The 14,984-nt window shown below is 41.1% G+C and overlaps 1 protein-coding gene across 10 annotated transcripts in view; it reads right to left on the bottom strand.

Moving 5' to 3' along the window:
• GHR (growth hormone receptor) overlaps window positions 1–14,984 on the bottom strand; it is a 274,434-nt gene that overhangs the window by 132,497 nt on the left and 126,953 nt on the right. For 9 of the 10 annotated variants that reach the window (XM_086678108.1, XM_086678072.1, XM_086678061.1 and 6 more), the window contains one exon: window positions 11,233–11,313. In XM_086678108.1, coding sequence (XP_086534234.1) covers window positions 11,233–11,302 — 70 coding nt within the window. In that variant the 5' untranslated portion in view covers window positions 11,303–11,313. Of the gene's footprint in view, window positions 1–11,232; window positions 11,339–14,984 lie in introns of those variants that run through there. The other variant, XM_025924136.2, reaches the window with a different exon arrangement.

Below are 14,984 nucleotides of genomic sequence, written 5' to 3'. Positions count from 1 at the left end.
GAGTGAGAATGTTAGTCAACCGTGCTTATGAAGTTCAGAGCAAACATCCAGAGAATATGGTGCTGGCATGGTTCACACAGGCAGCTGGGCACAGTCATACACAAGCCAGGCCTGTCAGAGCATAGCCCCTTGGGGACTTCGCTGCATTCTACTCCTTGCTACATCTGACCAAACCGCCTGATGTGGAGCAGGGCTCTCTGATGGACTCCTGTCCATTTCCCTATTCCCTTGCTATCAGCACAACACATTCTTCCATCACCAGCTATTGTTCAGAACAGCATAGTGCCTCTTGCTCCAACCAAAGAAGCAGCTGGGTCAATGGCTGAGCAGAGGAGAAGGGAGGGCAGGTCCTAAATGTTAAGAAGCCACAAAATGGTCCTTTCCTTTAAAAATGACCTCTTGTTAGATGCTGGCAAGGATGTGGAGAAACAGGAGCCCTCTTGCGCTGTTGGTGGAAATGCAAACTGGTGCCCCTCTGGAAATCAGTGTGGAGGTTCCTAAAAAAAATTAAAAATAGTACTACCCTATGACCCAGCAATAGCACAATGAGGAATTTATCCAAAGGATACAGGAGTGCTGATGCACAGGGGCACAAGTACCCCAATGTTTATAGCAGCACTTTCAACCAATAGCCAAATTATGGAAAGAGCCTAAATGTCCATCAACTGATGAATGGATAAAAAAGATGTGGTTTATATATATAATGGAATACTACTTGGCAATGAGAAAGAACAAAATCATGCCATTTGCAACAACGTGGATGGAACTGGAGGGTATTATGCTAAGTGAAATAAGTCAGGCAGAGAAAGATATCATATATTTTCACTCACATGTGGAACTTGAGAAACTTAACAGAAGACTGTGGGGGAAGGGAAGGGGAAAGAAAATAGTTTCAAACAGAGAGGGACACAAAACATAAGAGACTCTTAAAAATAGAGAACAAACTGATGGTTGATGGAGGGGCAGGGGAGAGGGGAAAATGGGTGATGGGCATTGAGGAGAGCACTTGTTGGGATGAACACTGGGTGTTGTATGTAAGCGATGAATCATGGGAATCTACCCCCAAAACCAAGAGGACACTGTATGTTAGCCAACTTGACAATAAATTATATTTTTAAAAAATATAAAAAAAAATGAAAAAAAATGACCTCTTATTTTGGGGGAGGCCAAGGCTCTCCAAAATATAGTGGTCAACATCACCAATTCAATCTCCGATGATGTGAATCTGGTAATTCTTACACATAGCATGTGGCTATCAAGAAGTCAAATGCTCTAAACATTATTTCTCATTCCACAAATTTGCAAAGTTTACCAAATGATTAGACAATACAGAAAATACCAGTTTTTATTCATATTCAGAGACTAAGAAACTAAGGATTTAAGCAGTATAACTTTGAATTTTAATTTTGAGAGTTTCATGCTTTAAGATGGGTTCTCACTGGAAAATTGGAAAGACCTGATATTTAAGGAAAGGAGCTGGGAAAAGTGATCTAGCTATGCATATAATCACTAGTCAGAGTTTTCGTAATCTAAAGTTCAATGTCCAAAGGGGCAGAGAAAACTTGGATTTGGGATCTGCAGGCCTCATCATACCTCTCTATGTCTGTCAATATTTGAAATAATTTAATCAGGTAGGTGGGGCACAGATAAACGTGGTGTCTATCTGTGGGGGTTGGTGCTGGGTGACTGGTTCTTTCAATGCAGGATGGTAGGCAGTGGCTGGTGCATGGGGTACAGAGTTCAGTCACTTGGGAAAAGGTTGACAAGACTTAGGAAGGGCATCAGCCTCTTAGACATTGGTGTGTAGGACAGATTTCTGACCTTGATGGCATCTGAAGTATATAGCAGAATGAGATCATTCCATCCACGCAGAAAGCCCATAAATCAGGGCTTAGAGTAGGACACATGGATGCTCAGGGCTTCTTTGAAGCCACTGGGTTTTAGCTTCTATAGCTGCACAGCTATTTCCCACTGGAAGGGGGTCCTAATTCAGCCCCCAGTCTGGTTAAAACAAGATAACCGATCCCTAGTGACAATTGTGGGATATGACTAGAGAAGTCCGAGGTCAGGATTTACATTCTGGTTCATTCATTCACTCAAGAAATAAATGAAGATCTACTGTGTGTAGGGGAGGGGGATATAGGGAAGAGCAAAACATCCTTCATCGATTTTAAGGTTTGGTGAGTTTTAAATCCATGACACTTTATTACACAGGTACATGGGGGTCATTTTGTTAATCATTTACTTGAAAACAATTAGGTTGCCTAGTTCAAGCCCAATCCAGACTTTGTCACATAATTTAAAACACAGATGTCATTACAACCTCATTGAGAACTGGGACACACAACAAATGTTACTTTTCCTATACCCTGATCCTACCTCCCCTTCCCATCCCCTTGTCCAGCCTTTTGGTGAGAGATTCTATTAACAACATCCTAAAACATTTCCTTCATGCTTGGGACATGATCCACCATGATTTGGTACGTGCAAACCTGCCAAAAAAATGTAATGAAGACACTGTAATGAGTTAAGGTTAAGGCTTAAGGCCAGTAAGTTGTTGTATAAACAGAAGCAGAGATTCCTGATAGATGTATCTGGTGAGATACTGTGGATTCATTTGAACAGATTTGAGAAATATGAGCCAGAGAAAACTCTGATTTGCAGCTGAGGCTGAAGAAGGGCTCCAGGCCCCTGGCCCTTGTGGTCTGTACAGTTACCACCAGCCAGGCCACCACAGAATCCTAGCTTTGTATGGTCAGATGCATCAGATTTCAAAGTGTGTTTATGTTACACATCATTACCGCCTTTACGCTGCTAACTACAGATCATGAGGAAGCTTCTCTTTGGGTTTGAGAATGACACTGTTGACAGCATTACTTCAACACCCATACAAGTGTTGGAAAAGCCAAAACAGGAAGGTGATGCCTGCTGCTTGTGAAAGATGAGGGTCGTGGCTGCTGGGGACTGCCTGATGACAAGTTAGAAGCACAGGCTATGGATAAGCTGGCAGTTAAAAGGAGCAGGGGCTAGGTCTTCAAAAATGCCTTTGTTGCTGGCTCTGAAATGCTTAAAATTCTATATCATATAGAGATTAAAATTAAGGTTTAAACTGAATTAACCCTGGGGAAATAACTCACTGACTTAAATTCACACTGAGGAGAAAACCATCAACCACAGGTTCTTCCCAAGAGGGTTTTCTAGGGAAAAGGTGCTGGGTGGTTGAGGAATGCTGGGTCCCATGTCGTGGAGGACGATCTCAGGCAGAGGCTGGCTGGGCTGGTCCAAGCTGGTGCGGACTTCTGCACAGCCAAACGTGGGTTAGCCTCCAACCAGAGGCAGGAAGCCCAGTGTGTCCATGAATAGAGGCTCTGGCCACATATCAAATCTACTATATCAGCCTCGCTCCTGTCTACCCCATAACCAGAGCCCCAGTTTAGACTACCGAACCAAAGTGGTGGGGATACATTTTGCATACCAGGATTGGCTCATCCCGAAAGAGTTGGAGTCTGAGGTGGAAGACTAGAAGCACAGTCAGTCACTGGCATGCGTGAATTGAATGTTCCAGGTTCAGACTATTCCTGGGCGGTCCCAGCCCTTTCATTTACTAATTAGCTGAGGCACAAACCTAATCACCCACACTGCCAGTTGCTTTGTAGCGGTGAGTCACTTAGCTATGTGTAAGCCTGACCGACCTCCCAGATTGTGCCCGGTGCAGGGCTTTGCTGCTGTCAACTTATCCTGTATATATTTCATTGTGCTCCATGAGGTAGGTACATACTCTGGTGATGATATAATATCTGGGGGTATGTTCAGGTCTCAGGATATAGTCATGAATGTCTGGAGACTACATGGGGAGACAGCCAGGCCTTTGTTCCATGGCAAACCCTCAGTGCACAGTAGCCTGAGCCATACCACAGCGACATGACAGAGGCGGGAAGCTAGCTGTGCAGCCCAAGCTGGGCACAGGCAAGAGTTCTGGAAAACGGTACAAAAGGAAGGAAGCTTAGATGCCCTGTTATATCAGTGTGAGTATGTCTCCTCCCTTACAGAGCAGCTCCATGCAAGTACCACTTCACTGCTAACAGTCCAAGCTGTGTTCTGGGACTTCCCCGTATTAACAGTGAGTCATTGCTGATGCTGATAACCTTAACTAAAAATATGAGAACTTAGAGATGGATGGAGGAAGAAAGGTCTGACAGTTCCTGAAGTCAAAAATGCACACATAATTGGGCTCCAAGTACCGACGATTCTGTCTCCTCAACATCTCTGTGATCCATCTATTTTTTTTTCATCACAACCATCACATTTATATCTTCTCTCTCCTGACCTATTACAATCATCTTCCTCTACATTCATCTCTCTCAAATTCACTTCCATCCTATTACCAGTAGTATTTCCAAAGTGAAAACCTGGCAGTGTTATTACCCTCTTTAAAACTCTTTTAGTAACATAAGGGGATCACAATTAAATAATGTTTACTTGTCTGTCTTCTCTTCTATAAACCATGGGCAATCTAAAGGCAAGAACATAAAATTAAAATTCATCCTTGGATCCATAAACCGGCCAGGAGGAGGTCAAAGTTTCACTCCTCACAGATGACATGATACTCTACATGGAAAACCCAAAAGATTCCACTAAAAAACTGCTAGAATTGATTCATGAATTCAGCAAAGTTGCAGGATATAAAATCAATGCACAGAAATCGGTTGCATTCCTATACACCAACAATGAAGTGACAGAAAGAGAAATCAAGGAATCGATCCCATTTACAGTTGCACAAAAAAAAACCATAAAATACCTAGGAATAAATCTAGCCAAAGAGGTGAAAAATCTATACACTGAAAACCATAGAAAGCTTATGAAAGAAATGGAAGAAGACACAAACAAATGGAAAAAGATTCCATGCTCCTGGATAGGAAGAACAAATGTTAAAATGTCGATACTACCCAAAGCAATCTACATATTCAATGCAATCCCTATCAAAGTAACACCAGCATTCTTCACAGAGCTAGAACAAATAATCCTAAAATTTGTATGGAAGCAGAAAAGACCCCGAATAGCCAAAGCAATCTTGAAAAAGAAAACCAAAGCAGGAGGCATCAAATCCCAGACTTCCAGCTATACTACAAAGCTGTAATCATCAAGACAGTATGGTACTGGCACAAGAAGAGACGCTCAGATCAATGGAACAGAATAGAGAACCCAGAAACGGATCCACAAACGTATGGCCAACTCATCTTTGACAAAGCAGGAATGCATATCCAATGGAATAAAGACAGTCTCTTCAGCAAGTGGTGCTGGGAAAACTGGACAGTGACATGCAAAAGAATGAACCTGGACCACTTTCTTTCACCACACACAAAAATAAACTCAAAATGGATGAAAGACCTCAATGTAAGACAGGAAGCCATCAAAATCCTTGAGGAGAAAGCAGGCAAAAACCTCTTTGATCTTGCCCACAGCAACTTCTTACTCAACATGTCTCCAGAGGCAAGGGAAACAAAAGCAAAAATGAACTACTGGGACCTCATCAAAATAAAAAGCTTCTGCACAGCGAAGGAAACAATCAGCAAAACTAAAAGGCAACCGACAATGGGAGAAGATACTTGCAAACAACATGTCAGATAAAGGGTTAGTATCCAAAATCTATATAAAGAACTTATCAAACTCAACACCCAAAAAACAACTAATCCAGTGAAGAAATGGGCTAAAGACATGAATAGACACTTCTCCAAGGAAGACATCCAGATGGCCAACCGACACATGACAAATGCTCAACATCACTCATCATCAGGGAAATACAAATCAATACCACAATGAGACACCACCTTACACCTGCCAGAATGGCTAACATTAACAACTCGGGCAACAACAGATGTTGGCGAGGATGAGGAGAAAGAGGAGCTCTTTTGCATTGTTGGTGGCAATGCAAGCTGGTGCAGCCACTCTGGAAAACAGTATGGAGTTTCCTTAAAAAACTAAAAATAGAACTACTATACAACCCAGCAATTGCACTACTAGGCATTTATCCAAGGGGTACAGGTGTGCGCTGTTTCGAAGGGACACATGCACCCCCCATGTTTATAGCAGCACTATCAACGACAGCCAAAGTATGGAACAAGCCCAAATGTCCATCAATGGATGAATGGATAAAGAAGATGTGATATATATATATATATATATATATATATATATATATATATATACATACATACACACACACACACACACACACACATACATACACACACAATGGAGGATTACTCGACAATCAGAAAGACTGAAATCTTGCCATTTGCAACTACGTGGATGGAACTGGAGGGTATTATGCTAAGTGAAATTAGTCAGTCAGAGAAAGACAAAAATCATATGACTTCACTCATATGAGGACTTTAAGAGACAAAACAGATGAACATAAGGGAAGGGAAACAAAAATAATATAAAAACAGGGAGGGGGACAAAACATAAGAGACTCATAAATATGGAGAACAAACTGAGGGTTACGGGAGGGTTTGTGGGAGGGGGGATGGGCTAAATGGGTAGGGGGCATTAAGGAATCTACTCCTGAAATCATTGTTTCACTATATGCTAATTTGGATGTAAATTTAAAAAAATAAAAAATAACATTAAAAAATTCATCCTCGGATCCATAAAAGTGCTTGATTAAAACTTGACGAAAGACTGTTTTGTGTCATCATCTGCAGAGGTCTGTGCTCACATCTTCCACTGGCACCATTTAAATTGTTGAGGCCAGGAGCTCCTCAGCCTGGTCTGCTACGTCCTGCTAAGCTCCAGTGTGGAAGCGGTTTGTGATATCAAGAGGACCAGGTGACACAGGGTTGCTAATGTACATGGATGCAGGCTATGGCATGACAGCAGAATGAAAGATTTCTTCTTGCCTCCTGGTGACAGTGAAGACAGCAGCAATCTAGAGCTCTGTGGAGGTTATCTTCACTTTCAGTATGCATGGAAAGCCTAGAACTTCTTGAAATCATTTGATAGGCACACCGTTTACTGGTTACCAACTATAACCATGACTCTAATCCTTGCTTGATATATATCCTACAGGTGTTGGCAACTTCTCAGGGCCCTGTGGGGCCTCACTGTCAGGGTGGGGGGAGGGCTTATTAAAAAAAATACAATGTTCCTTCCACTGGGTCATTATTATTTCCATTATTTCCTTCTCATTAGCAATGAGAAGAGAGGTGTCTTTTTTTTCCCACATAAGTGCTGTGTCAGTTTGTGTAAGTTTATAAAAAATGTTTAAATATATGCAGAAAATATTATTTTGAGGACCCTGATTCCTTTAGGATGTAGCATGTCACTCCTAGTGCACATTTCTTACCTTGACTGATACAGAATGATGTAGCACCTTTTAATCTGCCGATAAAATACTAATTATGTGCTTTGCCTGCAATCCATGCCACATCCACACACATATATATAATGTACATTATACATAAATATTATAGATGCAATTTACACATATTACACACACACACACACACACACACACATTATGTCCCATCATTAGGACTTATGCATGGCCTACAGCTTTGAGAAGAACTATGACTTACTTGCAGGATATGCTTTACACTCTGTCTCTTCTCTTTCTCTCCAAATACCATCTTCACTCCTCAAGACCCAGCAAGACCTGCCTTTTCCACAAAGCTTTTGCTATTGCTAAGCCTTCTGTAATTTAACTCCAATCTATTGACCTAAGTTTACTTCCGAAGTGAATAATTACAAATGGAGTGCTCATGTGTAGCACACTCTGGCCAAATGAATCATATGCCTTCTGCAAAGTAAGTGCTCAAAAAATAGCTGTTGAATACCAAATGTGTAAAATAGAACCACTCATTGCCTGATACAGTGTCTGTACGTGGGAAAAACTCAGTAGCTGAATGAGTTGTTCTCCATGTACACCTTCTACCTACACCTGTGTGCTTCCGTTTATGTTGTTCCTCTATCACATCGGCTATTCCGAGAGTCTCCTCCTGCTCTTCTCAGCCTTTTAAAGTCTTAAACAAGTATTGTAGTTCTGCTGAATAACACCGACCTCCTTCTTGAAGTTCTAATTCACTGCAGCAGGAGGTGACCCTCCACACTTCACTCCTCCTAATGAGTGTAGTTCGGGGCCACTATTTCAATTGTTAATAGGCATGGTCTTACACGGCAATTCTTTGTGCAGGTTCCTGATCTCTTAACTCATGGTAACTTCCTTGAGAGAAGAATCACTATATTCCTCATAGCCCTAAGCTGAATCTTTGAAAAAAGAAAGCTCTAAAAAAATATCTATACATTAAACTTGAAGTAACTATTCCAGTCCATCTTCATTTACTCTTTTTCAGAACATCTTGACCATATGTATTCATTGCACAATTTAGACCTTAAAGCTATACAGTTTCTCATTAATTTCTAGAAGTTCCTTATGTCCCAACTAGACTGAAATTCTTCAGGGCAGGGGCTAATATGCTCCCATGTTTGGTTGCTGAGGTCAAAGAGGATGCTCAGTTGTGGACTGACTGAAGTAGCAGAGATGTGATCTAATTTATAACAGGCACTCCTTTGAAGAATATTTCAAAATCTTTATACACATTTCTCATTTAAAGTCATCATCCCAGGAACATCAGTTCTGATGCAGCCAGTTGACAGTTTAACCTGTGAAGGCCCTCTGAAAATAAGGCACTGCTGGTCATTCCTGATTTTGGGGTAAGAAATTGTCCCGGAGACTATGTAACTGGTCATGAGAAGCAGATGTAGAGACTAATATAAGGATGAAAGACAACGAGAGGGCACCTATTACAACATCGCAGCTAACACAATGGTGCACTGTTCCATGTTTAGCTCTCATTAAATTTCTCACAGGGCAATTAGACATAATGAAAAATCCTCTCAGGGCCGGTATATTTCTAACCACTCATCTGCCCAAGCAAGAAAAACCCTGCTCCAGGCTTCAAGTGCCAACCTTCCCTAGGCATAGAGATGTGTCATCTTTTACCAGCTCCTAGGTAACTTTTCTCCAAGTAACACTTGCCACATGCCTTCCTCAGCAGTGTCACATCTTTCCCTGACCAAACTGATTTCAAATGAATGGTTTCATGGTGAAACTACAGTGGTAGCAGGTTTTTGTTTTTGTTTTTTTTTTTTAAATTCTTACCTGTATGTTTAGTCTGCCTCATATAATGGGAGACAACATAAGAACAATTTGGCTACAATCTGGACCTGGCAGAAGAAGGACCACATGGCCCCCAAATGTCATCTGAGATTCAATCCACGTTGTCACGTGACCACTCTGGCAGAACTCATCAGATAGATGGCCAGAACTGGTAAACACATTTATGTGTGTGCACGCTCATGTTCGAACATGTTCATCTACACCTTCTTATGTAGACATCATACTCATCCATAACAATCCCCAGGCCATTTTAAGGTAGAACCCTGGAGTAGCCACATATTCCAAAAGAATTTTGGTTAGCCCACTAAATTAAAAAAAAAAAAAATTTTTTTAAATTTAAAAAAAATTTAAAAAAAATTTTTTAAAAATTAAAAAAAAATAAAAAAAAACAGAAGAAAAAAGAAATTTTTTCCTTTGCTAAATTACTTATTATGTGTAAGTACTGGTAGGCTACATGATTTGTTTACAATAAGCCAATGCATTTTCTTATCTCTGTTACCCCCAAACAGAGCAAACAAAAAACTATCAAAAAGCAAACATAAAACCAGTTAATGGCGGTGTTTTCTCCACTCTCCTTATGAAGTTAAAGGTTTATGTCAAAGCTAAAATGTCAAAGCAGCTGAAATAGATGCTCTTCGCAGCCTCTCTAGGTCTAAAATGTAACTTGAGCTCTACTCTTTCAGCTGGGGCTACGTTTTTAATTTTCTTTAAAGATTTCCTTTGCCATACTTTTCATTTCACAGGTTGTTTTTTTTTTTTTTTTTTTTTTTTAATTCCTCAAGCCTTGCCCAGTGCAGTGAAAGCTACCTTAATGAAGAAAGTAGAGATTAAACTACCATGACTTTGGAACAGCAGAGGCTCTCAGCTGTAATTCTTTGGCTCAGAACCAGGGTCTAAAACCAGGCATGGGAAAAGCTGCTGACATGGAGCCTGCAATTCTCTCCATGTTTGACTTGCACAATGTTGACATTATAACACCAGAGAGACCCAAAAATATTTCAAACAATTATGACTTCTTTTCTATAAATATTTTAAAATTGCTTTACAAGATAAAATAACATATTTTACCCTTCTTGTTTTTTTTTACTTTGGTGGCCCTCAGCAGCTCACTACTACAGATTTATTTTTGGCTCAAAGGTCAGGGAGGACATCTTAAGGCACTACCTCTGTTGTTAAACTGTGTTTTCCAACATGAGTTGCCCAGTGAGTAGGGGAGTCAGCTACTCTTAAAGCAACAAATGAATGCAGTGTCAGAGCATAGGAGAAACAGACTTTATTTCTTATGTTGGACACTCAAGCAAGGAAAAAAAAATCATGCACTCAAGACAATCTTTTAAAAAGTCTCGTACCCCTTTATAAGCAGAGTTTACTTTCTGGACAGGAACATCCTTCTTCTCATTCCCTTTCATTACTCATTCTCGCTCCAGTTATTTCTACTATGAGACATACGTTTGAATGTACTGGGACTTCACTAGGAAGAGTGTATAAAAAAGGAAGGAGACTTATAGAGATGGCCAAGGAAATCATGAGTTCTTAGTACATTATTCAACTCTTTTCATTTGTGTCTTCCTTCACACTTTGCCAAATGGTAACCATCCAGAGTGTGAGAGGTGAAATTTATTTGAAACCTGCAATTTCCGTTCTCAGAGAATATGATTCAGAGACCTTAATTCTGAGCTCTGGAAATAGGCGATGATATCCTTAGTCACGGATGAACAGAGTGATCAGTAGGTTAATAACCAACCTTCCAGTGCAATTTCAATATCTCTCCCAGGACCAACAGACCTGGCTTGCTTTCAATATAAATGTCCTCAGCATGATTTGCAGCATTTATTTTTGATGTGAAAAGATCAGATGCCAAAACTGTATTCCTCCTAAAACATCCACAGAAAAGTCCTCCCAGTTTATGATTTTAAAGCTAAGACCAGTTTCCCATTTGCTGCTACTTAAAACTTACCTTTTCTAATTAAAGCATCCAAAGAACTTATATTTAACAAATAAAGTTCAGTGTTATTTCAAAACACTGGGGGTGGGAATGGGAAAGTAGAACTCACCTTCACTCCCAGAAAAAGCACTGCTTGATCCTGCCACTGCCAAGGTCAACAGCAGCTGCCAGAAATCCATACCTGTAGGACCTGCAATCATACAAAAAGGAGTAATCATACAAAAAACAGTAAGATAAAAGCAGACCATTATCATTACACACTGTTTATAAGCTGACAAAACCATGAATGAGCTGACATGCATGTCAGTTCCAGAAGGAATCCCAGTAAATCTTTCATTGCCCCAGAGTCTCATATTATTATACTTTTCATAAGGGCAAACAGTAGGTTTGTAATAAATTCTATTTCCCATGTGTGCTTGCCTCAGGAAATAACATGGACACTAGAGAGTTTCCCATCTTGGCCAACAGCCCTAGAAACACTTTACAACAAAGGACCCCCTCCTCCTCCCCTTCCCCCCTCCCACTGCTTCAATAATAGGGCCAGTGTGGTTTCACGTTAATTTGATCTGGAAATAGAAAAACTTGTCAGCAGTATCACCAAGCATAGGGCCTTAAGCTGGACAGGCCATAAAAGGCAAAACACAACAAACCACTTGTAATAGTAAAACTCCTCCAGTGTTTCTCACTGAATAAAGGAGCTCAACTAATACTTAGAAACCCATGCTGATGAGCCATCATGAGGAGGTGTAGCTAGAAGGGAGCAGAAAGGAGAAGGTGAGAAGCACAAGAAAACAAAACACCTGTGCTTCCTAGGTGGCCTGCCTAGGATACCCTGCCTGTCGTGGTTGTTTTCTGTTTTAGGAAGAATGTGGTCTCTGAAAGGCCCAGGAATGTGAACACCAACCCCCCCCACCCCACCCCACCCCCACTCAAAGAAAGGTCAGTTGGTGGCCTTGCTAGCTATCTGGGTGTGGCCACGCCTTAATCCCTTCAGTTTGATGAATAGGGGAGCAGATCATGCCTCAGCCAGCCCACACTTTTACCTGGGGGAAATAAGCTTCTTTGGAATAAATAAGCCAGGTGTCCACTTCTAGGACCTCTGAAGAGACAGGTTTGGGCTGGTTTAACATGAACTCAGCACACTGTCCTTTGGAGAGCTGTTGCTACATCTGACAACTAATGCCAACTACTTTAAAGCTTAGCGGCAATATTTTCATAAAATTACATTACTTACACATCACTCAGGCATACCTGATCATCACATTGGGAGCTCCACCGGGGCCTCTATTGGCCTCATTTTCTCTATGGTACATTCTTGACAATAATGAAATAGCCTTTCTCATTACCCCTAATCAGGCTGAAATGATGAACAAGAATATTTGTTCTCATGGGTAATGGAATGGTGTGGTTCCCAGTAATGGCTGTGTAATTCTGAATAGGTATAAAGTGTGATATTTCAAACTTTCATTTCTAGATAGTGGATGGCCCATCATTTTTTTGTTGTTGTTCCATATGATTTCACATTCTTAAGAAGTTCTGAGAAAACACATCTCTACATAAACTGAATATCTTCCTGGGTCTGAATACCCATGTATATGCCTATCGTATAAAGAATGCCCTCAAACATTGCCTCGCGGAGTCACTGACAGAACTGAGTGACACTGCATGTGCACACACTGCCAATTACAGGATTGCACACAAATGTGAGTTGCAGTTATTGTAGCATCCATGTTTTAGGTTCCTAACCTGGAAGGCTCTGGGCTAACGGCCTTTGCATCGTCCTCATCTGCTTTGCAAATGTGAACCACTGAGCGGCTCTCTTTACTGCTAGGTGAATAGGCTATGTGATCCTAGCTGGAAGCCGCCAGCAGAAATGTGTAAAAAGGGCAAAAATAAATATGTGAAAGGCTGAAAATGCCATCCTTTTGCTAACTGGATATTTCCTTTTAAAATTTATTTTTAAGGTTTTTTTGTTTTGGGGTGTGTGTGTGTGTGTGTGTGTGTGTGTGTGTTTGTAAGGAGGAAAGGCATCGAGGAACTGGGCTCTGAACAGTGTTAGTTTTCGTAGCAATCCCCCAATGCACTTAGTGTCAGGTAAAGACACCTCCTCTGGCACTTGCTCTCTCGATATCAGGTTGTAACAGAGAGTTCCAGTTCTAGGCAGGGTTTTTTGCTTCCCAACTGAATCAAGATATGAATAGGTCTGCCTTTCTCAGAAGGCTGCTTTCTCTGGTTTGGAAGTCACATCTTCAAATATTTCAAAGACACTTGGCAGATGCCAGAAACAAGGGAGTTTTGCTTCAGATGAATTGTAGTTGGCTCCCTCTCGTCCCCAAACTTTTGAAAGCTGCTGCCTGCAAATGAACTTCACCTCTTTCAAATTTTCACAACATATCTCCATAGAACGCATTCTATCTCATAAAGAAACAAACAAATCAGAGTCCTTAGAGCAAAATTAGCCATACATCTGTTTGCACAGCCCTACAGAAAAGGAGGTATTTAAAACTGCTATTTTACCCCTAGGAGATAAGAACAGGTCACTGCACTGAGAGCATGGCATAGGGCCCCAAGTCTCGCTCCAACTAGGGAGCAGAGAAGAGGATGGAGAAGTGTGGCTGGATTCAGGAAGAGCTAACTGCTTCATCCAAAGACTAAAACTCTCCTTCCACTGTTGCTGGCTCAGTGGGGCTGACTCTGAAAGTAGTTCCTTACTGAGCGGTCCCCAGAGCCAGCATGTGGCTGGGCTCATGGATATTCTGTTCGATTTGACTAGAGGCTGCTCTCTTCAGTTTTGCAGAACTCCATGTGGCAGCTTCTAGGTGAGAGGAGCCTTCTTTATTAGGTTTAAGCTGAGAGAAAAATGTCCCTAGGAGAGGACAAAGTGTCAACACACAAAGTCTGAAACTTTAATGTAGTTCATCAGTGATGTGCCCATGTGAGAAGGAGAAAGTACCATTATTCCCCTTCCCCACCATAAGTCTCTATGTAGAGGCAGGTACTCCAGAGGAATCTACCAAATTGTACCTTAGCCTACTGGGTTCTTATTTTACAATGTAAGTTTGTAATATTTTTCTAGGGAAAATACCTCTGTAAATTTCTACTGATATTTATGCATTCTTTGGCTATAGCCTCACAGCAAGATTTTCATTTGGGGTGGGGCGGTGGTTGGGTGGGGGAGACAAGTTTCTATTCTTGCATAATGGAACTCACACCATTTTCACTTTCAAAGCCTGAGGCATTTTGCCTGCCCATGCCCCCAACCCCCACTTCCACAAGGGAGAGCTAGCTGAAAAGCAGTGTAATCCGCTGGTGTGAGTTTTCATTCTATAAACTGCCCAGCAGAGGAGACTTCCAAATCACAGTTAGGCCTGTGATATACTGACTTTTATTCCTCGGCTATAAAACGGTACATAAACACATGAGAAGAGATGGAGATTAAACATGATATTTTTTTCCAATATGTTATAACCAATTCCAGGCCAAGAAAGGAATCGCTTCCATTTTTTTTTTTAATCTTAAAATGAGCAAGCAGTTGTTGAATTCTTAGTTCTAGAATTGTGCAGGGCACAATGGAGAATACAAAAGCAATCACAATCATGGTTCTCTCCCCCAAGAATTAGGCAAGATAGGCATGTGAAATTATGAAAAGAGGAAGTGTACCTAAAAATGAAAGAAAGATCAGAGTGGGGAAATAGCGAGCGACTGAATGACAGAGAAGATTGTGCTAGGTAAGGAATAGTGGGGGTAGGATGTGAACATGCATTATGGGTAAGAGCTCAGATGGTACAAATGTCCTGGGTATGGCTTTGGATCTGATTAGCTCAGGGCAGTAGTTGGAATGAGCTGGTGAGATAGAGAACA

This window comes from Puma concolor, chromosome A1 (assembly GCF_028749965.1).
Source record: "Puma concolor isolate L17-30 chromosome A1, mPumCon1.1.hap2, whole genome shotgun sequence".
NCBI classification, from domain to species: domain Eukaryota; kingdom Metazoa; phylum Chordata; class Mammalia; order Carnivora; family Felidae; genus Puma; species Puma concolor.
The sequence above is the reverse complement of the archived record's forward strand: the minus strand, read 5'-3'. Positions and strand labels throughout refer to the sequence as shown.